At 42.9% G+C, this 24,386-nt stretch overlaps 1 protein-coding gene across 7 annotated transcripts in view; it reads left to right on the forward strand.

Moving 5' to 3' along the window:
- Positions 1-11,613, forward strand: part of CTBP1 (C-terminal binding protein 1) — a 237,030-nt gene extending 225,417 nt beyond the window's left edge. For 6 of the 7 annotated variants that reach the window (XM_064711958.1, XM_064711959.1, XM_064711963.1 and 3 more), the window contains 3 exons: positions 492-619; positions 3,847-3,964; positions 10,152-11,613. In XM_064711958.1, the coding sequence (XP_064568028.1) occupies positions 492-619; positions 3,847-3,964; positions 10,152-10,338 (433 nt within the window). In that variant the 3' untranslated portion in view covers positions 10,339-11,613. The remainder of the gene's footprint in view (positions 1-491; positions 620-3,846; positions 3,965-10,151) is intronic. The other variant, XM_064711960.1, reaches the window with a different exon arrangement.
- Positions 11,614-24,386: the final 12,773 nt, after the last annotated feature.

Here is a 24,386-nt window from a genome sequence, read left to right on the forward strand (position 1 = left end):
TGAGGCTGCTGATGGACACACCTCTGATTTGGAAATAATTGTAAGATTTTTTTCTTTAAATGATTAGATGTCATACTGACAGAAAGAGAAGAGCTTTGTTAGTTAATGCAATAAAAGTAAAATTGTGATGATCTAGACAAATGGAATGACATCCTAAATTAATTTGGGTTTTCCTTTATGCATTTCTGCCCCAGAACTGGAGTGGCAGTGACTGTAGTTACAGTAAGTGCATTGGACAGAAGCTAATGTTGCTGCTATACTTAAGTTCCACCCTTTGAGTCTATAAAGTGATTGTTGCTTATTTATACCCTAAATAATACATTAAATTAACAGAACTGTAAACAAGCACAATAAGGAATAGAAATGCAGTTATTTTGTGTTGTAGAAATTAATCTGTGTATGTACAAATCCATCAGGATTCCTCACCTTGCTTTTCCCCTTGCCCCCCAATATTTTTTTGTCATTTGATCTTGTTTTAAATTTTCATTTAGCTTTAGTCAGGGCCCCTTGAAGGATGCACCAAACCTGATCTGTACCCCACATGCAGCCTGGTACAGTGAGCAAGCCTCCATTGAGATGCGGGAGGAAGCGGCGCGAGAGATCCGAAGGGCGATCACAGGTACTGGCTCACACTGCTCTTGTCATTAGCTCCCTCACTCTGTGGTTCTTGCTAAGAAACCTATTTCTTCAGTCTTGAGAGATGCCTAAAAGCAGCAGCCTTGGGTTTTGTTTCTAATACTTGGAACACAGAAATCAGCAAGTGCTCACTAAGTCTATTCTCAGAATTGGAACAAGTAATTTTGGAGGTTCTTTGCAATTATATAGGGAAGGCAGGCATTGCAGAATAAGTCCTTTTTTCATGTATAGGAAATGTATTTATACGTGGAAAATCATCTGCATTTTTCTTTGTTGCATATAACTATTACCCATTGATGGATTTGACTGCAAGTCCTCCTGGTATTGCTGGTATCTTCCTTAGCTTTTCCTAGACACTCCTTTATACTTGTCATGAGCAGTTCTCTGTGTAAAGTTTTCAGTATTTTGTTGGGAAGTTATTCTATTTTAGATGTTCCCCTCTTTAAAGCCCTGCTAAAGAAGTCTGGCATTTTAAAGGGCAGAGTGTCTTTGTTATATAACTGCCATGTAATTGTAAACTGCTCACATAAGAGAAAACAGCTACGTCTCAAACATGCACTGCTAATAAATAAAATGAGAGGACTGAGCCATTTGGCATGGGTTTGAATCCCTTGTAGCCTAAAATAAAAGGAAGGATTTTCATACTGGAAAATGATTCATTAAGCACTAATGCTTTCCCTTTAGTTGGACTTTGCTGTGTCCCCCTTGGCGATGGCGGCTGAATGCTCTGCAGACATGCAGGGCCATCTGTGTCACCTTGAGAGCAGTTCAGTGCCAGCACATTGCTCTGTTCCACAAAGAGCACTGGCAGTAGCCTTCCCTCTGCCTTGTGCCTGGAGAGGCCAGGCAATTTAGTTTCATTTATAGCCTGTGCAGAAAGAAGATTCTCTTCTGGATGCTAATTAAAGACACCTCTTAAACTCCTGAGCTGAATTGTCCTTTACTGGATGATTTCACTCTGTTTTAGAGGTGACCTGAGGAGCCTGACCATCCTTTTCCTGGAATTGGTGCTTGTGGCTGTGCTCCAGAACTCCAGTGCTGCATTTGTTTGTTTGTCAGGGTGTTCAGTAGCTGTTGCCTGCTCCCAGACAGCTCTGGGAGAGATTGCACAAACCAGCATCCAATACCTGTGATTGATGTGCAAACCAGCATTAATAGGCTGTTGTCTGAAAGTAGAGAAGAGCCAGCTATCCAGAGCTAGTTTTATGTTAAATTTGTGCAGTAGCCCAAGCATATGTGCCTAGAAAGGCAGACACAGTTCCTTCAAGTGTGATGGTGCTCTCAGCGATCTGGATCATTGATTTGTATCGAAGCTGTCAGCACTTCAGTGTTTGCATATGGTTTTTAGTAAGATCAAACTGAGACCAGCATTAAGGAGGTGAGAATGACATTGAATTGCAGTGAAACAAATGTAGGAAAGATACAGGAAATGTGGGATAAAGCTGGATATATGAAAACCATAGGGGAGCACAAAGAAGAGAGGGTGTAGAGAGGGAGAATAATTGGAAAAAGGTGTGAAGTGTAGGAATGAAGGCTATGACTACCATCTGACAATAAAAATGTTAAAGTGTTTTTGCTGTTGCTTAAAAGTCAATGATGTTGTGATGTGTAAAACAGAAATAATCAGCAGAGATTAAATACCTTGAAATATATTTTTAAACTCTGAAGCATTCCAAGTATGAACTAAGGAGGACCACTGGAATGGATGTAAGAGATAGGGCAAGCATGGCAAGTGAAAAGATAATTAGAAGTTTAAAATAAATTAAAAAATACTTACTGGGTTTAGAGGGGAGACTAGTAGAACATGCCTACAGAAGTTAGCAAAATGAAGAACAAGGTGGGCAAAGAGGAAGACAGGATTGAGAAGGATAAACATTAGAAGAAGAAAGGTACTGTTTAAATTTGTGGACAGTTCTGGCAGAAGTTTAGATGGATGCATATTTTAGCTACATTTTGAAGATGATTTCTCGGTGGTTCACCTATAATGGGTTATGTAGCTCACCTTGTTCAGTGCTGAGCTGAAGGCCCTTTCAGGTTGTGCCCAGGAGATGTGCCAGGTTCAGGGACATCCGCTGAAGGCATGGAGTAACCCTATTTGATGGGATCCATTGCACAAAAAGCAGTTCTGTGAAAAGGCTTTTTTACAGCCCCATTGTGGCCAGGCTGATGGGTAGGAATTGCAGGCAGAGATGGTGAAGTCCTTGATCAGATTTCCAGTAGGAAGCTGGAGACAAAAGGCTGAGTTCTTCAATGGTGGAGCATGGTCAGTTTTTGTGAGGGTTTCTGGAGTCCCACTGCCAGCAGTGGCAGGGGTGGACTCAAAATTACCCCTTTCTGCCCCTCTGTGCAAATGCACTGTAAGATTGAACTTCAGTGAAGACACATTAAAACAGATGCCAGAAAAAACACATGCTCCAATTGATCTCTCTCCATTTAAAATAGGTGGGAACTTTCCTATTGCTATGAAGAAAATCTGTGTTGGATCTGCTCATGTCATTTGTAGCAGGGCTGAAGATAGTTCTGCAGATGACAGTCACAGGCTTGTCCAGTGCTGAATTGAGGATTCAGGTTCACAGATTTTCCAGTCTTAAAACTTCAGTTGTACTTCAGAGGTTAAGGAAGAGTTTAATGAAGTGAAGAAAGGAAATTCTGGTGTATTTTCATTTTATGTAGGAATGAAAGGCATGGCTGAGGATTGATACATTGCAGTAAATAAAAGTGAAGAGCAATTTAGATAAAGAAGGGAAAGTTCAGGAGGACAGGGAATAAGTGCTGGTCATTCCATTCAGAATTCTATATTTTTCATAAAGTGCTTTTAGTTGCTGTTGCAGGTGGAAGGAGAAGGAGGAAAGTGATGTTAAGGACAGAAAGCAGGGGGCTAGATTACTGAGTCTGATTGGTAGCTGTGCTCTATATCCTAATTACAGCTTCTTGGAAAGATAACTCCTACTGATTTTGGTTCTCCTGAGACCCTGTATAGAAGAGATAAAGAGAGACAGGAAAATCAAAATTAAGCAGAGCATTTCAGCCATTATTGCCTAAGTCCCAGGCAAAAGGCTACAGCAAGGATCAGAAACAAGCTCTTAGTGTCATTTTATGTATTGATTTAAATACACAAATATTTGTAAGTATTTTTTAACATAGACATACTAAGAGTATGAGGCACACAATTTTAATACATTTTTATTTCTCTTCCTTGCTTCATCTTAGGTCGTATTCCAGACAGCCTGAAAAACTGTGTTAACAAAGATCACTTGACTGCAGCTACACATTGGGCCAGTATGGACCCTGGAGTTGTTCATCCAGAGCTTAATGGTGCTGCATACAGGTAAGTGTGCTGAAGAGGTAGAGGAAATACCTCCATAATTCAGTGTAGGTATTCAAGAATAGATAAAAGAGTTTCCTATTAATGATTGAAGTGCTTTTGCATTACCAGCACCAGCTGTATTGGTTTTGTAATCGTTGTGTTCAGGAGAATAATCCTGTTTTGCTAGTTGATACCAGTCATGCTGTGTCTGGCTATAAATGCTCTTACAGCCTTTTTTCTGTTGGGTTAGTGTGTGAGCAATATTTGTATATTCAAGGAAAACAATTCTGGTCTTCTCCAGTGTTGCAGTGGAAGTGTTTTGGTTTTTTTCTGAAGGTAATGATGCAGCTGTAGGTTACAGAAAGACTTTCAGTAATAAACTTGCATTGTTTTGTGGCCTCCAGACACAAGAGAGAGCAAGTAACCCAGTATTGAAAGCAGTGCAACAGCCTGTGGTGATTATGAAAATATGTTTAAAATAGCTTTTTCTAAATTATATGTTTAATTTTTAAGCAGAAGCATTTGAGAGACTTGATCTATGTATTCTCAGTCAACTGTGAAAGCAGGTCTTAATAATTAATAGAAAGGGGCAATTTTTTACATCTAATATGCACATTCCTGAGTTACTTTGTTTGCTCCAGAGTCATTCTCTGTCCCTTTACCCCTAGCAGCTATTCTAGCAGCAGATTCTTCCTAGTAGCCAGCTTCACACAGTTTTTATTTATGAAAAACACCTGCAGGTTTTATGTTTTCCACTCTGATATTTACACATGAGTAGGATGAAGGTGGCAGAAAGCTCCAAGTGCCAGATTCCCTCAGTGCCTTGAGGAAAGGGGCAGTGCAGTCCTGTCACTGTTTTGTCATAGCTCACTCTCCTAATCCTCATCCTTCCACTGTCCTTCCTCAGGCACCCACTTTACCTTTGCTGTTGTTTAGGAGGACTCCCCATACTTGCAGTAGAGGGGGATCCTGATTTTGTTATCCTGTCCCAGTGACTTGGAGCAGTCTCATCAGAAAGGGGTGGAGGGGTGGCAGGGATGAGTGTCACCCCCTCTGTCACCCCCTCTGCCACATCAGGAGCCACAAGTGCACCAAGGGAAAAGAATACCTTGGATTTGGTGATCACAGCACTTGATGTTGATTTCTGGCAGTGTGCCCATAGCCCTAAATATCCAAGAAGGGTGGTTTTATTTGCTGAAATGAGAAGCTCAAGCACACATGTTCTCCTCCACACAGCATCTGGTTTCAGGGACTGCAGTTTGGGGTAGAGAGGACATGGCTGAATGTAATTGGGGCTTAAAGGCAGGTGTTGCTGGACAGGAGGTAATAACTCCAACCCTGTCATGGCAGTTGAGAACAGGGGTCCATGCCCAAATAAAATGCAGCTTTTTGTTCTCATTTTGGGGGTCACAAGTCCAGCAGCAGCAGGCTCTGCAGCCAGAAATTAATTTTAACTTAGGAATGTTTGGGGGAGTTAATGATTTACAAGGTAAAGACCATATGTATTCAATTTAAGCAGGGTAAACACAGAACTGAGTGGCCTTTTAAGACATTGTTTCAGTCCATTTTTTTGATAAAGAAAATTTATTGTAAAATTCTGATTTCATTATTTTCAAATGCAAAATAAAAGTTGTTTTAGGAATTTTGAGGCAGGAGTTAATAGTTATACAGTAAATGTTAAAAGCTTTTTGGAAGGGCAGTAGAATAGTGTTAGAAGGTGGGTAAAGGCAGTTACCACTGTGTGAAGTGTAAAATATGCATCACTTGAAGCCCAGGTTTTATGGAGGAATTGGTTTCAATAGCAGTGTTTGCTGATGCTTAATTCCTACCTGGATTAAGTACAGCATTTGAACTGATTGTTCAAACCAAGTTTTTCCATCTTTTCTTTGCAATCCAAGATGATGTTGAATTGAGTGAGTTCTGCAGTCTTTCACAGACAGTACAATGTTTCAGATGTGCTAATAACTGTATCATACTCATGTAATTGCATTAGAAGATAAGACCTGGGATAATAATTGATATGTTAAAAAATGCAGATATCTCTTTTAGTGAATTAAAACTAAGGAGGTTGTTTTATTTTGGATATATAATTCACTTGTATTTTGATGTAGGACAGAAATCTCAAATTACAGATATTATCACAAGCTAAGAACACTGAGCATTAGTCAGCAGATTGTAATCTAGATCATCTGAATATCATCATATTCTGGGGAAAACAAAACCATTTGCTGTGTGAAATGCAAGACACCCTATCAACACTAAAGGTCATGCAAACAGGACCTGTCCCATGGGTAAAGATCAACAATACTCCTGAGAAGGAATTGTTTGTAGTGGTCAGGCATAGCATACCCTGATCTGGTGTTATCACTGTGTATTTGTTACCGAGCTGTGAAATAACTCCCTGCCACTTCCTGTCACAGGCACAGAGAAATTCAGCAGCCAGGAACAGTGGTTGTACCATTTATAGACATTTCCACACATCTTCCTGCCTCCTAGCAGGTGGAGGATAAGGCTGGATATGGCTCTGAGCATGGCAGGGAGTTGGAACAAGTTGATCTTAAAGTCCCTTTTATCCCAAACCATTCCATGATTCTGTGAATATTTAAGTACTGAAGAGGTACTTGGATGGGCATGGCTGGATGTTGGTAATTCAGGAGTTATTTCACGTTGAGGTGCTTCACTGGTGATTTCCAGATTCAGTGCATGTTAACAGAGTGCACTTGAAAATTGCAACTCTTCTAGGACAGACTCAGTTTCTTTAACAGAGCTTGATATAGTGAATTCAAGGTGCTTCTGCCATTTAAAAGATAGGTGAGAGTAAAGTAGAAATTAAAATTGAAGAAGTATAACTGATTGCTCACTTCTGCTTTCACAAAAATTTAGTTCAGTGGACATTCTACCTGGAAAACATTTCAGCTTACTGCTGCCAGAGGAGGAACATAGAGGGGAACTTCACGAAGTGCTGGAGAGGATGTATTTGCTGGTTGAGAATAGAAAAAATGGAAAGACTGGAAAAGCAATAAATAGCAGAAAAAGGGAAAGTTCTATAGAATACATATGCTCACGGATAGAGGCTGGAATTTATGTGCCCTTTCAGAGATAGGATTTGAGCAACACTGATGATTAAAAAGGGACAAAAATTATAGAAAGAGGATTGCAAAGCAGGGTTAGGAGTGGTCAAGTTCAGTGCAGTTTCTGTGGAGCAGGATGGTGTCTGTATATTGGCTGCTGCCACTGTGTGGCTTTAGGACAAGAAAAACAATCACAGGGCCTCTGGATGTTACTCAAAGTCTGTAGGAAACCTGTCCCTGAGGTGAGGTGCTGGCAGGTAGGATCCTGGTGGTTATGGCTTGGTGTCCATGGGAATGTCCTTATACTCAGCAAGGATATTTGGAGTCAGTAGAATTACAGATGTGCAGTTTGAAATGTTTAATGTGCTCGTGGGGTAACTCTTAGTGCTCCTGATCCAGCACTGTCCGTTTTCACAAGGGGAGGCTCTGGCTTTTCTTCCTGAGGAAAACACAGTTGCAGAAGTTGCTCTCTCCTTGACTTTGTTCCAGCTTTGGTGTGTTTGGAGGGAATATGTTGTTAGAAAGTAGAGATTGTGTTGAAAACAGCTGCAGTGTTGGACTTGTAAATGGAAATTTGTGTTGTGTTGTGTGTCTTGAACAGAAAAGCTGTTTCAAAATTAAATTTAGGTAAAACAATACTGTCTGACAGTTTTCATAGGCATTGAAGCAAATTTGATTAATAAGATTCAAATGGAGTTACTGAAACAAGCAACTAATTCCATTAGCAAGTGCAAATGAATTCCAAGGAGCCTCTGTGGAGAGGGAATTAGCGCAGGACGCCCTGTGAATGTGTGCAGAGTTGGGAGCAGAGTTTGCTGGCCTGCAGGAGGTGGGATCAGTCCCAGATGCAGTGCTGGGTGTGCAGGAGGCTTTGCCAGGATCGCCAGGGCAGTGTGTGCTGTCCCTTGTGCCATGTCAGCCCTGCTGGGCCCCTCTGGCTCTGTGTTCCAATCCAAAAGTGCTTCCCGTGATGTTTCTGTGGTGGGAGCAGGAAAACAACTCAGAGTGCCTGATCCAGCTTTTTTCTCCTGAGCCTTGCCTAAGTTCTGCACTCATTTTCTGCCAGTTTGAGGGAACTTGGGATGAGCAGCACAAACATTTATTACCATGGAGAAGATGCAGAAAAGGGGTGAAATTCCCAGGTGCATTGAGCTGTGGTGAGGAGAAGATCAACAGCAGAATAATGTACTTGAAAAAAGCTCGACAAGTGCCTTTTGTCCCAGGTAGTCCTGGGTAAACCCTTGGGCAGCAAAAGCTGCAGTGAGTGGTGGTTTTTGTGTTCAGGATTTCAGATGGATAATGCCCTCACCTGGGTGCTTGGGTGGGCAAGGACAGCAGGAGAGAATGAGGGAAATGAGGGATGAGTGGGCAACTTTATGATGAGCAGGGGAGGCAAAGGGTCAGTGCTAGTGGCCAGTGTGACATAACTTGCAAATAGGTTTTGAGGTATTTGACTTTAAAAACCTTCATATTTTTATTAAATCCATGTGTAGCTGTTTTTATACAGCACTGTGAAGCACCAGTGTTCATCAATTACATCTGAAGGGAACAGTAAATTTGCAAGATTTTTTCAGCCTGATAACATCAGAACCATCATAAAATCAAGCTGAATCAGAGGGTGATTCTTTTGTTGAATGTACAAAATATTTAAGCCTCAGTGCTTGTCCAGATAGAGGAAGAAATCTTTAAAACCATCCATAAATTTTGTGTTTGCATTTCCCTTTCTTGTAGTCTGCCTAAAGCACTTGTCCTTGTGTAACTGGCACTCGTTCTCATTCAGACAAGTGCAGTGGCAAGTTTGCTGCTGAAAAAGTTACTGAGGTGCAATAGTTTGTCATCCTATTATTGTGGGGGTGTCTTGGCTTTTTGGGGGAGCTGTCAGGAAGCTAAGACTGCAAAAATAGTGTAAACAAATACTTTTCCAAACCACAGCAATGAAAATTTTAAATTCCTACATGAGAATGAAAGAGGACGAAAAGGAAAAGTTGTAGAGAACCTATTGCACAGACCTAGCTGGAATTACTTCTTGTTGAGGTTATACTTTGAGAGGAGCAAAACTTGAACGTGGTTTCCTTTGCTGTGCTGTTACTCCTGCTATTCAATCTGAAGAAACAATCTGGCAAACTTTCATGTCTCATTTGGTTAAAATACAGTGCATGATTTGCTTTATGTAGCAGCATCTGCATGTGGCATCTCACCTGGAGCTGAACCCTGTGTCTCTAACTGGTCTGAAAGCAAAATAAGCATCTCTGTAGCTCTGGAAGGAGGCAGGGTGGGTGTGCAAACCCAGAGCACCAGGAATATTTCTGTGTCTGCTCTGGGGTGCCCTGACCCCCAGGGCAGCACTGACTTTCACCCTCATCCATGGAGAAAGTTTCCCAGACTTCAAGATAGACTGGGATCCACAAAAGTGTGAAATAGATTATAGAGAGCAGTGTGGGTGTGTCACTTGGGGAGAAATTGAGGTTTTGGGGTTTTTAGTGTGCTGTGGATGGAAGCAAGATGGAGGGCACAGGGTGTCATCCTGGGTTTCTTCTCTATGCTGCTTCTTCCTTCTTCTCCATGGGTTTGGGTGGCATTTTGTAACTGGGCAGAAAAGTCCCCATTGTGGGCTCTGTGGGATCAGTTATTGGGTTAAAAGGGGAAATAATCCAGGTGTCAGCTCTTCATTGGATAGTTCAGTCTTGTTGGCCATTTTGTGCCTTCTGATGAAAGGCTGCAGAACTCCCAGCAGTGAGACTGTTGTACTGATCAGAAATAACGAACGAATTATAATTATTATATATATATATAATTATTTATATATTATAAATATTATATATAATATAAATATGTTATATATATTTATATAATATTATATAGATTATAAATATAATTATATAATATTATATATAATATTTATATATAATATATAAATGTAAATATATATAATATAATAATTATATTAAATAACATATATATTATTTAATATAATTATTATATATAATAATTATTAGTATAATTTTATATATATATATATATATATAATTATATTAAAATTATAATTTAAATAATAACGAAGTGTGAGCACGAGCTGCCATCTCAGTGCCTGAAGCCCCAGCTGTCCCCGCTCTAACGCCCTGTGTCCCTCTCCCCAGCAGGTACCCGCCGGGCGTGGTCAGCGTGGCCTCCACGGGCATCCCCGCGGCGGTGGAAGGCATCGTCCCCAACCCCATGTCGCTATCGCACGGGCTCCCCGCCGTCGCCCACCCGCCCCACGCGCCCTCCCCCGGCCAAACTGTCAAACCAGAGGCTGATAGAGAGCACCCCAGCGACCAATTGTAGCCCACAGCAGCATTCCCTGCGCCGCGCCGGAGACAGCAGCTCCGCTCCGAGCAAAACCCTGGATTTGGATTCAAGGCAAAACCATGAACTTGCAGGAGGAGACGATTATTGCTTCAGAAACTGGTCCAATATACAGTATAAAAGGAAAAAAGGTGGGAGACAAAAAGAAGATTCGGAAACATTTTTTTCCTCCGTATAAATTGTAGTTTGTCCCTGTCCAGTGGACTGATTCACTGTTTCTGTGTCCTATGGGTTCTTTGTTAAGCAAGAGAAGTTAGTAGTTAATTATATCATGAATGTACTTGTCTGTGTACAGTTTCTAGAACATTAAAAAGGGTTTGTTTGCTTAGCTGTCGACAAGGAAAAACATAAGGGAGGCATTCAGCAAACCAGTTTTGAGATTAAAAATCCTTTCTTTTATATTTTCAAACATGCCCAAAAATGAGGCAGTTGGCAGACTTCTCAGGACAATGAATTTTTCCCATTTTTCTTTCTATGCCACACAGTGCATTGTTTTTTCTACCTGCTTGTCTTATTTTTTAGAATAATTTAGTAAACAAAAGAAAAACAGTTTCTCCTAATTTTGGCGTGAATTCCCTTATTTCAAAATGAAGACAACCTTGCAAAGAGATTTTGAGGAAAACAAAAAGGTTTTGTATAAACGAGCATTGTGCTTTTTGTCACCAGTTAAAGTATATATTATTGGTGGTATCTGGAAAAGGCACTAGACTACTGAAAAGTAGCAGCATTTCATTGCCTACATTGATTCCTTCCTGGTAATGTGGTAGGCTAGCAATATTTTTGGTTAAAATCATGTTTGTGACTGTAACCATTTGTATGAATTATTTTAAAGAAATAAAAATCCCAGACAAATATCATATGTGTAAAAATTTTTATTTCTAGTAACTGTTTATTCAACTTTTATTAGGTTTCTTAGCTGTAATTTTTAAACAGATGCTGTCAAGTATTTCATTTCTAGCTTTACTTTGCTCTCTGTTGTTTGTAATACTGTCTTGGAAGCTTGAAAAATAAAAACAAAATAATTCTTTCCATACCATTTTTCCCTTTACATTTCGTAAATGTTGATCTTTTTTCCTGTGTTTCTAATGGAGTTTGAAATTAAGATGGATTTTGATTTGTACACCGGCATCATCAGCTGCAATGTGGTAACAGCATTTACGCCACCACTGTGGCCAGAGCAGAGGAGGTACAACAGCAACACAACAACAGCAGTAATAATAATAATAATAATAAATGTCTTTTGCCGAAGTCCAACACGAGAAGTGTCCATTGTTTTATTTGGTTCTGTGATGATGGAAGGCTGCAGCAGGATCTAATTGTATTTGCTTTATTGCAGGAGTTTGTTTCTTTGAGCACAGGCAGAAGTGTGTTCCAGGCAGGTTAAATTCCAGCTGGATGCTGTTCAGGCCTTTCCTGTGCTCCTGAGTAAGGCATCCTTCATCTCTAGAAGTTTTTTAAAAATCAAAAGTTCAGCTGCTTCAGGAGGGAAACCCATGGTGGGCAAAACTGACCCTGGGCATGAACCTCCTTGGTGGTGTGTTGTCTCTTTTTTCCCTGTTGGTCTGAACAGAGCATCCACCTGAACAGGGTGAGCTGGTTTTGTGGGATCTGTGGGAAGTCTTGGCCCCCATTCCTGCAGGCCTGCAGAGCCTCCAGCTCCGTTCAGGAAAGGGTAAGAGGCTGTAAATCACAAAACTGGAATTTGTGGCTCTCTATGCAGGGAGCACAATGTACAGTGAAATGTTATCTATGGAAGAGAGGAAGTTTTTTGCCTTGAACATTTAGAGCTAAAAATGTCATCTATTATAATTTATTTTATGGTAAAACCGTTCCTGTTCCCTCTGTGAAACAAAACAGAAAACAGCCCTAAAGCTGCAAGTTATCCCAGCAAAGACTTCTAAGAGTTTTGAGGCCAAAAAACTTGCAAAAAACCAAATGCAATCTCCTTCTGTTGAAGTGGGATTTCATATTTTAAGATGCTGCTTTGTCAGACTGAACTTGCTTCTTTAACGTATGTAAAACAAACATTTAACATCTGGCTGCCCAGAATTGCTGACAGCCACATTTGCAGCCCCATTTCCCAAGGAAAAACCAGGAGTGTTCCTTGCGTCGTTTGGACATGGCTTGTGTAAGTACATTTTGTTCCTAGTGGATTGATAACTGAACTAGAAATGGTATTTATTGTGTGCACTTACTGGGCTCAGTTCAGAAGCACAAAATCTTTCCAGGATTTGAGCCTGAAATGCATGTTCAATGTTTTTGTGTTGGTTTGAGGTTATCTCTGTCTGAGTGGAGCAGAGTAATCCAGTTTCCTGCTTCAGAAAGGAAAAAACATCTGGGCAGGGACAAGACTGATGGACACTGACTTTGGGCTATGGTCTGAAAATCCGAAAGGTAGTGAAAAACCAAAGTTGGGTTACGTGACTGATTGGAAAAGTGACCCATAATAAACAAAAGACTGCTAAGCCAGAGCAACCTTCTCTCTTTTATGACTGCTTTTATTGGGTAGTGATGAGATTTTCCTCTGTTTGGTGAAGGATGTGCTAAATAAGTGTAGACAGCAGAGGATGCAGTTGGTGGGACAGTACAGAGTGGAGAAGGTGATGGCAGCAGAGGCTGCAGGTGACCTGAGGCAGTGCTGAAAGAGGAGTGTGAGAAATGTGCCTGCCTTGAACATGAGCTGCTGTTGCTGGCATTGTTTGAATTGTGGGTCTTGACGGAGAATGAGGTTAAACATGTCAACAGCAGGGTGACAGCAGGCTCTGGGGCTGCCCAGGAATTTGGGGCTGCCCAAGATGTGCAGAAAGGTGCCAGCTGTGCAGATGCAAAGCCAGGTGGCTGCAAATCCAACAAAAACCTAGCAGGAGAAGGGCCCAGGGTAGGCCTGGTGGGTTGGTGCTGTGGGAAGGGCAGTGTGTGGCAGATTGATCTGGCACAGGGTTTGGTGGGTCTGAGAATGGCTCAGGTGGCACACAGGTCCTGTTACATTTGCTGAGTAATTCTGGTCGGGCATTTTCAAAAGGCTGAGCTGAAGTCGTAGGAGAGATGGGCTCTCAAATTCACTGATGGTGTGCAGGACTCATAGGAGAGGAAATCTGAGTAACTGGATATTTTCAGCTTAAACTGAAGGCTGAGTTGGGGAAATGGCTATAAGTAATAAATGCTGTGGAGAAAGGAAAAATGTTAAAGCAGTGCTGGTACATGGCAGTTTAAGTGGGGTTAGGAAAAGGTCTCTCAACAGGGAGAGGCCCAGTCCTGGAGTCTCTGCAGCTTGGGTTGGGGTTTTTGTTTTGTGTTTGGGTCCTTCTGGTTTTTTATATAACTTCTTTTTTTATAATCCAGAATGTGAGAATGTTGTTTAAATGTTGTACAAGATTGCAGCCAAACCAACAACTAGAGGCTTTTTTTCCATTCAGGATAAAACACTTCAACTTCCTTTTTAACAAGCTTCAAGGCTTTTTCCCTTATTACAGGATTTTGGGGTTTTTTTTGCAAAAATGCCTTATTTTCTTGTCCGGTTTCCACCTCAGGTTATTAAGGCTGGCTTTCCAAATGACCTTGACTGCTGCAGTTTATCTGTTCCCAGCTTGCTCCTCAGACTGAAGGGTTTTCTTCTCTCATTTCAGTGGATGCATAGTGTTGGTTGTTCTGCTTGAAGGAGAAGGCAGCACTACCTGTATTTCCTTTATTCAGTTCACTCCAACCGTACTATTTTGTAAATCGAAAAAAAAAAAAAGTCATTAGTTTTAAGGGCAGAGTGTAGTATTAGATCATTTGTCTGACCACCTAGTAAAGCTGTCCAGTGTGATAAGTGATATGAGTCTTCCTTTAAACCTGATACCATGTTTTGAATTCAGTAAATCTTTCAGAAATATTTCTAGTATTTATGTGAAAATGTCAAGTGATGGGCGTTTTTTTGCTGTTTCCTTTAGTAGCTTGTTTAAACAAGGGATGACCGTCACTGTAATTTTTAAATGGCTTTATTTAATTTGGCTTTCCCTGCCTCTAAATTCCAGTTATTGTTTCATGTTAAACATGAGGTCATGTGGGCTGGCTTGGATTTAGTGAGCATGTCACATTTTAGCCATTTTGCCTTTGTGCTGAGGTCAGTGACACATCTTCCAGGAGGAACAAACTGTGTTATTCATCTGTTTTCTTTTCCAGTTGCTTCCATTGCCCTATCCATCCTTTCTTTGTGGCTCTGTATTTCTGCCCTTTGGAATGGCATAGTCCAACATGGTTATCTTCTGCACGAATTTCAGAGTTTCTGATCTCAGTGTTTCAGCTGTTCTCTTCTTCCCTCCATCAGCTTTCCAATTTCCTTGGTAAAGTTTCCTTCAGAAATTTTCCTTCAAAGTCACAAGTGCTCGAGGAAATTAATTACTCCTTTTCTTTGTCCTTCTTTGCCCAGGTAGCCCCTCATTAGCAGCCAGAGCTCCCCATGGAGTGGTGCTGCTCCTTTCACCCCCATCTGCACACTTGGTGTGTCCTCTTGCAGAATGGGTCTCACGCTTCAGGTCAGCCCCTCAACATCTGCCTCGTGTCCTTCCCTGTCTCTCCCAGCCTTTGGGAGCCCTGGAATGTTACCCTAGAACCCTTCCCTTTCCTGGAAGGCAGTTCCACTTTCCATCTGTGAGTTCCAGCTTGACACAGCTCTCCTTGGCTGACCTTGCACAGCCCCTCACCAAACCCATGTCATATATCACATTTTTTGTGTCCGGTTTGGGGTTTGGGATCACCCAGCTGCTCTTCTTTTTTTTAATGCAGATCCTCATCTGGAGTTTCCTTCCCTCATTTTCTGTACCACAACACCAAGCAAACCTCTCCATATCTCAGCGCTTTCCTTTGCCTTTACCCTCCTGCTCAGGGCCGGACTGGAGCGGGGTTTTGAAGCAGCGCTGTTTGTTTGGGGGTCATGGTGGTGCCATGGCCACCACAAACGGACTGAAGAGCGTCCTTGCATGGTCACAGGCATCTGGGACATGCCCAGGATGACGCAGAGAATTCTCTGAGCGTGCCAGTCCCTTGAAGGTATTTGTTACCTACCCAGTCTTTAACTGCACATCCACCCCCCTTCTTTCATATGCTGCCTAAAAAGGATAAGGAGTTCCTGGCTCAAGAAATAAAGTAAGGAAGTTTAGGAAGAACCCCAAAATCAAATGTCTCAAAGGTCAAAGATTTAAAGCAATGAAGTGGAGCAAGATCATAGCTTAAATTGCCACAATAACCTTTTGTTATGTGTCACAGTTGATGCATTAGAAGCGGACAATTCTGTGTCAGTGACAGTGCTATTTATTTCTGCTGTGTAAACAGAGACCTTTTAGAGTTTGGGGAAAGCTTACAGAGCTGGCTCCCCAGATACACTCTAGGAGTTAGGGCAGCAAATCAACATCTAAAAATAAATCTCCTGAGGAGCTGACATCCCAGACTTGTGTTTCCAAACCCCTCCAGCCATTTTCAGTGTCCCACCCAATGCAATGTGTCGCATTCTCAAGCCAGTTGCCTCCAACACAGCTGTCAGCTCCCATCCCCATCCCTGGGACCTCAGGAAGCACAAACTTCCTCCTCAGCACACCTAAAAGCACCAGAGGAAATCCCATTTAAGTCCCTGCTGCTGTTCAATGGGATTTTGGTTAAGCCCTCATGTAAAGCTAAGTCCATGCTGTATTTTACTGCTCTTAAACCACAACAGAAAGAAAATCTGCTCGTGGTGTTTTCCAGTAACACATTTGCAGTTATCAGCAGTGGTTTCCATGTGAAAATGGGGTCAGGGGATTTCCAGCCTCTTTTTGATACAAGTTTTAATTCATTTTGCTGTTTGCTTGCTCATGTTCTTTCAAGGCCTAGTGTATGTGAAATGTGTTTATTGTGTATGAAGTTCTGGTGATAGATTTTTGTCCCTTAAGTTGCAGCCTGTGTCATTAGCTCCAAGGCCATCACTTCCCATTCCCAGCATGGAGTGCCTGTCCTTTGAAACTGATGGCTGAAACGGGGTTTTCAAGTACACACACTCTGAAGAGCTGTAGTTTTCTTTTTCTTTTTTCTCTTCCTCCTGCAGACCAGCCATTTTCAGAGCAGGACACAGCCCTCATATTGCAAGAAGCACAGGTAAGAGTGCAAAACCTCCACTGTGACTCAGAGCTCATTTCAGGGGTTTTCAACCTCTGAATTGAATTGAAAGACAAAAGGCATGGTTCTGCATCATGTAACTAGTGGGTAAGTTCTTATCCTATTTTACAGAAAAATAGAATCTTGATTCTGTTCAAAGAGCAGTATTAAGTTGTTCCCCCTTGGATTGTGGCACATATATCACTTGGATTTTCAGATGTGTCCTGGAGCAAAATGTGTCATTCCAGTGAATGCCTTTCCAAGTGACACGGGGTCTGGGCTGAGCCTCATCACTTGGAGAACTCTCTTTATGTGTTACATCCACATTTGCTGGGAGAAGGATAAGGCTTCTGATGTCACAGTGATCCCCAAAGCTCTGTGGTTTTCATCTGCAGTTAATTGTCAGTGGAGCTGCAGTGGCTGCCAGCACTTTGTGATGTTTGTGTGACACAGCAGAGTTCAGAACTAAGGGGACACCAGAGTTTCCCTTTGAAAAAGGCTGTCGAGCCATTAGATGGGGGCTGCTCTTAAATCTTGATTCATCTGTCTGGGCTCTTTCTTCTGCTTGTCCTCAGTGACCCAAGTGAAATCCTGAGAGGAATGGCTCCTCATGCATGGAGTTTTTCCAGTTAAGTGCTTGAGATTACAGTGGAGCAAACCAGGGAGAGTCTCTGCAGATCTGAGTGTGTCCAGAGTAAACCTCTTGTTGTAATTCTTTAATTTTCTGGTTTCAAAGTGGATTTGCTACTTAGGAGATGCGCAGAGCAGAAATAAAATGTCATCCAGAAGAGGTACCTCTGTGTGCTGCTCTCTCTCCGGATACATTGAGCCCCATCAAATCTCTGGATGAAACTTCTCCAACCTGCAGAGCTATTTTTGAAAAACTGCTTTGATAACCCACATCTGATAATTCACCCCCAAAATCTATTGTTGTGAGGTTTAAAACTCCAGATGTTGGAAGCACTCCTGAACAGCTGCTTGGGCTCAGCTCCATCGGCCTCTGGAATCCCTTTGGGGATGCAGAAAGTTTTGTTTGGGATATCTTGGGGGTTTTTAAATGCTTTTTCAGTGTGATCATTCCAGGGGCTTTCAGAATTGCAGTGCCTCTTGGCAACACATATCAGGGGGCAGAAATTGCTGCCTGACCTTCTCAGCAAGTTAAAAACTGAAAATCCAGGAGAAGAACGATGGGATCGATCTCTGTCTGTCCGTCCGTCCGTCCGTCCCCACGGCAGCCCAGGGCTGGTGCAGCGGCGGCTGCTGCGGTGCCAACCCAAACCCTTGGCACGGCCAGGGATGATCTCAGCTCCGATATCCCGTGCCAGGCCCTGCATTTGCAGCAGGAGCAGGGCAGAGCTGAGCTCTCCTTCCCCAATTTCCCCTCTCAGAATTCCTCGGCGCTCACGGGGTCGCGCCCGGCTCCGCATCCCCCGGGCTGCAGCGCACGAGTTCCCTGAGCTTGCTCCTGATTCCTCGGCCAAATTCACACCTCCGGGAGATCTGCTTGTGCCTGTCATAAATGCTTCATTTTATTTTATTTTATTTTATTTTATTTTATTTTATTTTATTTTTATTTTATTTTATTTTTTATTTTATTTTATTTTTATTTTATTTTATTTTATATTTTATTTTATTTTATTTTATTTTATTTTATTTTTATTTTATTTTTATTTTATTTTATTTTATTTTATATTTTATTTTATTTTATTTTATTATTTTATTTTATTTTATTTTATTTTATTTTATTTTATTTTATTTTATTTTATTTTATTTTATTTTATATTTTATTTTATTTATCTTCCGCTGTCCCTTCCGCCGTTTCCCAAAGGCCGGAGGCGCCCCCGCGGTATCCGCTAGGTGGCAAAGGCTCTTTGTGCAGGGAGAGGAGCCCCGGGAGCCCGGGCCGGGCTCTCCCCGCTCTGCTCTCAGCCCCTCCATCGATGCCATTTTTTATACGGTATTTTGGCGTGTTTAGGTACTGCCCATGGAGCATCTTTCCCTCCGAAAGTCTGTAAATGTTCCTGTTCTTATTTGCGGGTTGGTCATTCGAGGTTGGCAGCAGATTCTGCCATCGTGTCCCGGAGTTTGGAGAGGATCAGGTATTAACCAGCCTGGTGGGATGTTAAATTCACAGAATTCGCTGTTAAAAGCTGTGCCTGTACTGGCTTCCCTGTTAATCACAAATCAGGTGTCATTTCCCTCCTTAAATTACAGATGGGATCTGTTCAGGACAGGAGTCTGTAAATTATTTCTTTTATTTATAAACAAATAAATGAATATTGGATAATTCATTTGCCAAATATTTTAGAGGCACAATTATGGAGGAAAAAGTGAAACAAAGAAATCAGAGGAGAAACCCTTGGCATTTTGCAAAGCTGGGGCATGGATCACGCTGTTTGTTATCCTGACTCTGTGAGATTTTGTCCTCTGTGGAATACACCCTTGTGCTTTTGCCTACTGGAAATGTCTCAAGTTACAGACTTCCATCAGAGTCTGGAGGGCTTTTCTGTTTTCTCAGCAGCTTCCAGGGGCCCTCGCAGGGAAGTTTGCAGTTCCCTGTCTGTGGTGACAGCAGCGCTTTTGGCTGCTCCTTTCAGACACCTGCACATCCCGGCCTCTCCCAGCCCTGCTGTCCATTCCCTGGCACTGTCCCGGCTGAGCCTGCCTGGCTGTGGCTGTGGTGCCCGTTCTTCAGAGCTGCTGGGACAGAAATTCCTCCCCTGCACTCCTGGGGCCTGCAGTGCCTTCAGTGGCACCTCCACTGCCTCTGCTGGGGTTTTGCTTGGAAAGGCAAGCCCCAAAACGATGATCTGATGGGTTGTGTTTTGGAATGTGGTGGGAATCTCCTGGTCTGGAACTTGGAGAAACATGGGCAGTGTTTGAATTATTTTCTTTCTCTGTGTCACTGGCAGACTGGACATTAAAGTCTAAGTATTAAAATTTGGCACAATGATAATGCCAATAGATCAGGTCTAGAAAAAAGCAGTAGATGTGCAACAGCTTTTTGACCAGTCATTTATTAATGGAGCATTGGTTTTCTGATGGAAGGCTGCTGGATTTCTGATGGAAGGCTCTGGACAGTGCTATGGAAAATGCAGCATGGTGCTGTCACTTCAGCATCGTAATGTTCATGGGGCCACAGTGATGTTCTCAAAATATCACAGGTTTGGATTTGCTAATTTCTGAGTATTGCCTTCAGAATCTTAGTGCTGATATTTTAGGTGCTGATATTTTAAGATTTGTATTCATGAATTCACCTTTAGTTCTCGTGGCTTCAAAGAGTTCTGGCTGTTTCAATAGTGTGATTGATCAGGTAAGATGACAGTTTTCAGCTGACTTCCTGGGATCCCTTCAGTTTGCAATAATTTCCTTGAGGCAAAAGCAAAAAAAAAAAAAAAACCAAACCAAAAAACCAAAACCAAAAACCTGCTAATGGACTAAAACCAGATTTTCCAAGAATGCTAAATATAAAAATATATCTATTTTGCTGGAATTAAAATAGATTGACAACGTATATTTGTCTTTGATGGACATGAGAAACATGAAGAGCCATGTAAAAGAACCTGATGGTCCCAGTTCACAGCAAGGGTAATGTATTTGTTCTTTGTAAAGGGTTAATCAATGATTAACAGGCATTGCAATCAATAGTTAATTGATTGTTGTAAGCTTGGTTCCCACATGGCTTGTAGCTATCTGCAGCATTGCATTCACACTGTAATGTATTTATTAGTTATTAATCACACACTAGTGGCTTTTAAATGTTTTAAATATTTTAAATTCACTTTATTAGGGGTAACTAAATTTTCAGTAGCACATCAGTGAACTTGAGTTCTGCCTTCACATTAGCAAAAGGCAATATATGAGAAAGCAGCTAATTTGGCTGCTTTCTTTAATTTGAGGAACTCATCAGCTGCATACATGGAGGAGCTATCACATTATAAAAGCAATTTTAAGTAAAACATGCCATTTATGGAAGAAGAACTCTTAAAGATTTTTGTAATTACAAATATTTGTACTGTTAAGTGAATTGCATTGAAGTATTTGTTGTTGTTGTTGCTTTATTTCCCTGGAGGACCCTTGAGTAGTGGGAGCTTTGTTATGTTGATAAATGTGCCTGAAAGCTTTATAATGTACTGATGCATTGTAATGATAAATAGAGCTGGTTAAGTAGTAAAGATCAAACACACAATTAAACAAACTGTAATATACATCTTGCTGAGCAAGGGAAAACAATAGTGGAATCAGTAGAGATGAATACAAATGGCTTTATTGAACTAAGCAAAAAATATATTCCTGTGCCTACAGAATGAGGAAATTTGGCCTGATACTTGCAAGAACAGACTTATAAAGTGCTTAATCAGATCTAAAATGTCTTTAAGCTGTTCAGCATTTGCAATCAGCAGGCAGGGCTCTCTCTGGGTAATGGAGATGTGCAAGAGCTGAGTGAACCAGTGAAGGTGGGATGGCCAGGAGGGGAGCCTGGCACAGCAGGCAGGCCCCCAGGTCTGCCCCAGCAGGAAAATTAACAAAAACCCATCACACCCAAGGGCTGGAACAGAACATTGGCACTGCGGGGCCTTTCCTAGAACCTCCCCAGCAGGGAAGGGAGCCTGGCTCAACTTGGCAGGGCCACGGAGGTTTCACACTTGTGATTGCTGCCTGCTCTTCCACAGGCCAGGAGGAAATGTCATTCAGTCTGGAAAGGGGAAACATGGCCATGCATTATTGCAGAGGCACAAAAAGGAAGATTTAACATGAGGCATTGAGAGGGGCTCTCCTTCCCCACACAACCTGCTTGCAGATTGTTCTTGTCCATTCCAACCTTGAATTTCTCTGAAGGGTGTTGTGAGTGAATTTCCCTTGCAGGGGTACCCATGGCCAAGGCAGCACAATAGGAATAGGAATTTCATTGCTCATTTTACAGATGCTGTGGTGGAATAACTCCTTGAGGAGTTAGGCAGAATAGAGCAGCCAGAAGAAATACTAATTCTCCTGGATTGTGAGCTCCTACCCTACACAGTGCTTTGCCCACCTGGAATATCATAAGCCATTTAGATTCCTTTGCATATCTGGGCATTAACAAGACTCAGGGGGAGCAGCCAAATCCTGTTTCACTGGTGCCAGCAGCCAGACTCCTAAGCCTTGTGCACGCTGGCCAATTATTGTGCAAAATCCCCACGGTGCTCACCAAGCCCTGCTCTGCCACCAGGAGGTACCCAGCAGACAAAAAGCATCTGCTGGTGTGGTGTGGGCTGCTGGAAATGTCCTTTCCCAAGGATGCAGAGTGTGAAATGTTCCAGCAGACCTGTTAGCTCCAGTTTGCCGAGTGCTGCTGATGCTGAAAGCTCTGCACGGCCTCCAGGAAGTCAGGCTTGTTTAATGAGAAGCAGGAGAGTAATAAATGCTTCCAGCTTCTGGAGATTAAGAGAGAAAGGAGTGGCCAGGGAAGGCACTGTGCCCCCCTGCCTCTGGCTCCCCACAACCTGAGCTGCAGGTGTTGCTCAAAGTGGGGTTGTGTGGGAGTTCCCAGCAATATGCATGGGAATAGAGGGGGCTTCTCCTCTGTAAAAACCCTACCTCTGCCCCAAGAGCTGCATGTCACTCCACAGAGATATTTAATGTCCAGCTGGCACCTGAATACCTTTATGGATGTGGGCTTTGGTCCTGATGGTGTTGCTGCACTCTGTAGTGTCACTGCTGTGCACAGCAGGCCCCAGATCAGAATGGACTGAGGAGAGAAGCACAGCCCAGCAGCCACAGGGTTGGATTTCATTGGGTTGGGCTGGTTTATGGTCCCTTGATAAACCTATTTTTTTTCCTTGTTGAAACACAATGTGTCTGCCAAGGCCAGCAGGAAAGTGGGAACTGTCTGGAGGAGAAACTGCAGACTGACAGGGGTAGCCCTGCTCGATGGGAAAGAGACTGCAAAGGGTTTTGTGATGTCTGTCGCTTTATGCCATCTCTTCCTCACTGAGTTTGCAGCCCAAAGATTATTTTGGATGCTTGCCTGTTCCCAGAAGCTCCATGTGCTCAGAACAATTCCAGCTCTGCGTTAAGACAATAATTATAATCAAATCTCACGCTCTGCTGCCTCGGCCAGTCACCTCCATGGAGCAGATGGGCAGGGGTCTCACATCAGTGAGGGCTTTCCTTCCCTCCCAGTGTACAACTGGCCTGGTGTCTTCAGAAGGGGCTTTTTTGTTTTCTCCTTTGGCTCCCCCCTACTTCTCCCCTGGCATCAGGGACAGGCTGCAGCTGGAGAAGTGTGGGCAGGGTTGGAAGTGCAAGGAAGGAGAAAGATGTTCTGTCTGCTGCCTGCCTGCTGCTCCTTGCTCACCCCCAGGCTGGGGGCAGGCAGGCAAAGGCAAATGTGGATTTGGTGGCCCCAGATCTGCACCTGCTGATCCCCTGTGTCAGCGCTGGGAGCTGCCCTGGGCCCAGCCCGGCTGTCAGGCCAAGTCCTGCTTTCCCAGAATCCCAGAATCCCGGAATGGGCTGGGTTGGAAGGGACCCCAGGGGCCACCAGGCCCAGCCCTGCTGCTCAGGCAGAGGCTGAAGAGCAGCCCCGGCCTGGCAGGGCTGCTGTGCTCTCCTGTCATGGCACACCTGCCAGGGGCACACAGAGGTTGCTGTTGGTGCTGGCAGCGCCACTCTGAGCTTATTGGAGACCTTGAGCAGCAAAAACACGGGGCCAGACACGGCCTGGGTTTGCTTTGGAAGGCTGTGCCTCACCACATCCATCCTCCAGCTTCTCTGCAAGGCCAGATGGGAGCAAGTCTCCTTTGTTGGATGGACCCTCTGTGCTCTGTCACCTCAGCCAGAAAAGCAGAAAGGTCCCTGCTCAGCTCTGGTGTCATTTTGACCCCCAGATGATGTGTTAGGTCTTTAGAAAATTATAAATTGAGGAGAAAGGTGTCTTTGGGGAAATTTTCCCAAAGCTGCAGAACTGACTGGGTGTTTGTTTTAAACCCAACACTTCCACCATCTGTTGGGGGGCTCTCCTTATCAGCCCAGGCCGTGCTGCACCACTGGTGGCTCAGATACTGGAGATGGAAGAGCATCTCCTCACTTCCCTGTGTTCTGTTTCCACACAGAGCTCCTGAAGCAGGCTGGGAGTGAGGAGCCTCTGGTTTCCAGTGCTGGTCAGACTCAAATGGGGTAATCAGAGCTCATTTGCCTGGAGCTGGGGGTGTGACACTGGGAGGTGCTTTCAGGGAAGTTTCAACACAGCCTTAGCCTCCCTCCACTCACCCCCTTGATGAAAAGTCCTAGGGATCTGATGTTTTATTTTATTTTCAGCAATGGTTGATGATATCTCCCTGGTACCATAGCTCTTCTATTATATTTTTTTTTTCATTTTGGCTTATTAGAATAGGAAATTGCCTATAAATGTTAAGTGGAATAGCTGCGGAATGTTTAAATTTTTACTGCTCTCTCATGCTGCATCTTTAGGGCTCACTGATATTTCCCCCCCTCCCCACATATTTTTTTTCTTTTTGCCAATGAAGCTGTTTGTGGCTTTCTGCATTACAGTACTTGCTGAGGTTGTTACTGCATCCCATGACAGCTATTAATGAGATGTTTGTTCTCCCAAAGGTGATTGCAGTGATTGATGTTTAAATACAAAAACAAGCTGTGTGCAGACTCTTTCCCCAGATTTGGGATCTTCACCAAATTTATGGGGGTGTTTTAGATGTGGATCCTTGCATTGTTCATGTGGCTGGCTGATTCACAAAAAGCTCCTCTGGGGAGTGCTTAAGGAAGGCTTTACCTTTACAGGAAAGGGTCAGGCATCGCCCACATGACAGCAGGGGCTGTGGTTGTCCAGTCACCAAAAAGCCCTGACTTGGCAAATTGCAGACTTTGCCAGACCTTCAGTGGGGAGCTCCCCTTTCAGAAACGCAGAGAACCTCCTGCCC

This window comes from Zonotrichia leucophrys, chromosome 4, assembly GCF_028769735.1.
Source record: "Zonotrichia leucophrys gambelii isolate GWCS_2022_RI chromosome 4, RI_Zleu_2.0, whole genome shotgun sequence".
Lineage (NCBI taxonomy): Eukaryota > Metazoa > Chordata > Aves > Passeriformes > Passerellidae > Zonotrichia > Zonotrichia leucophrys.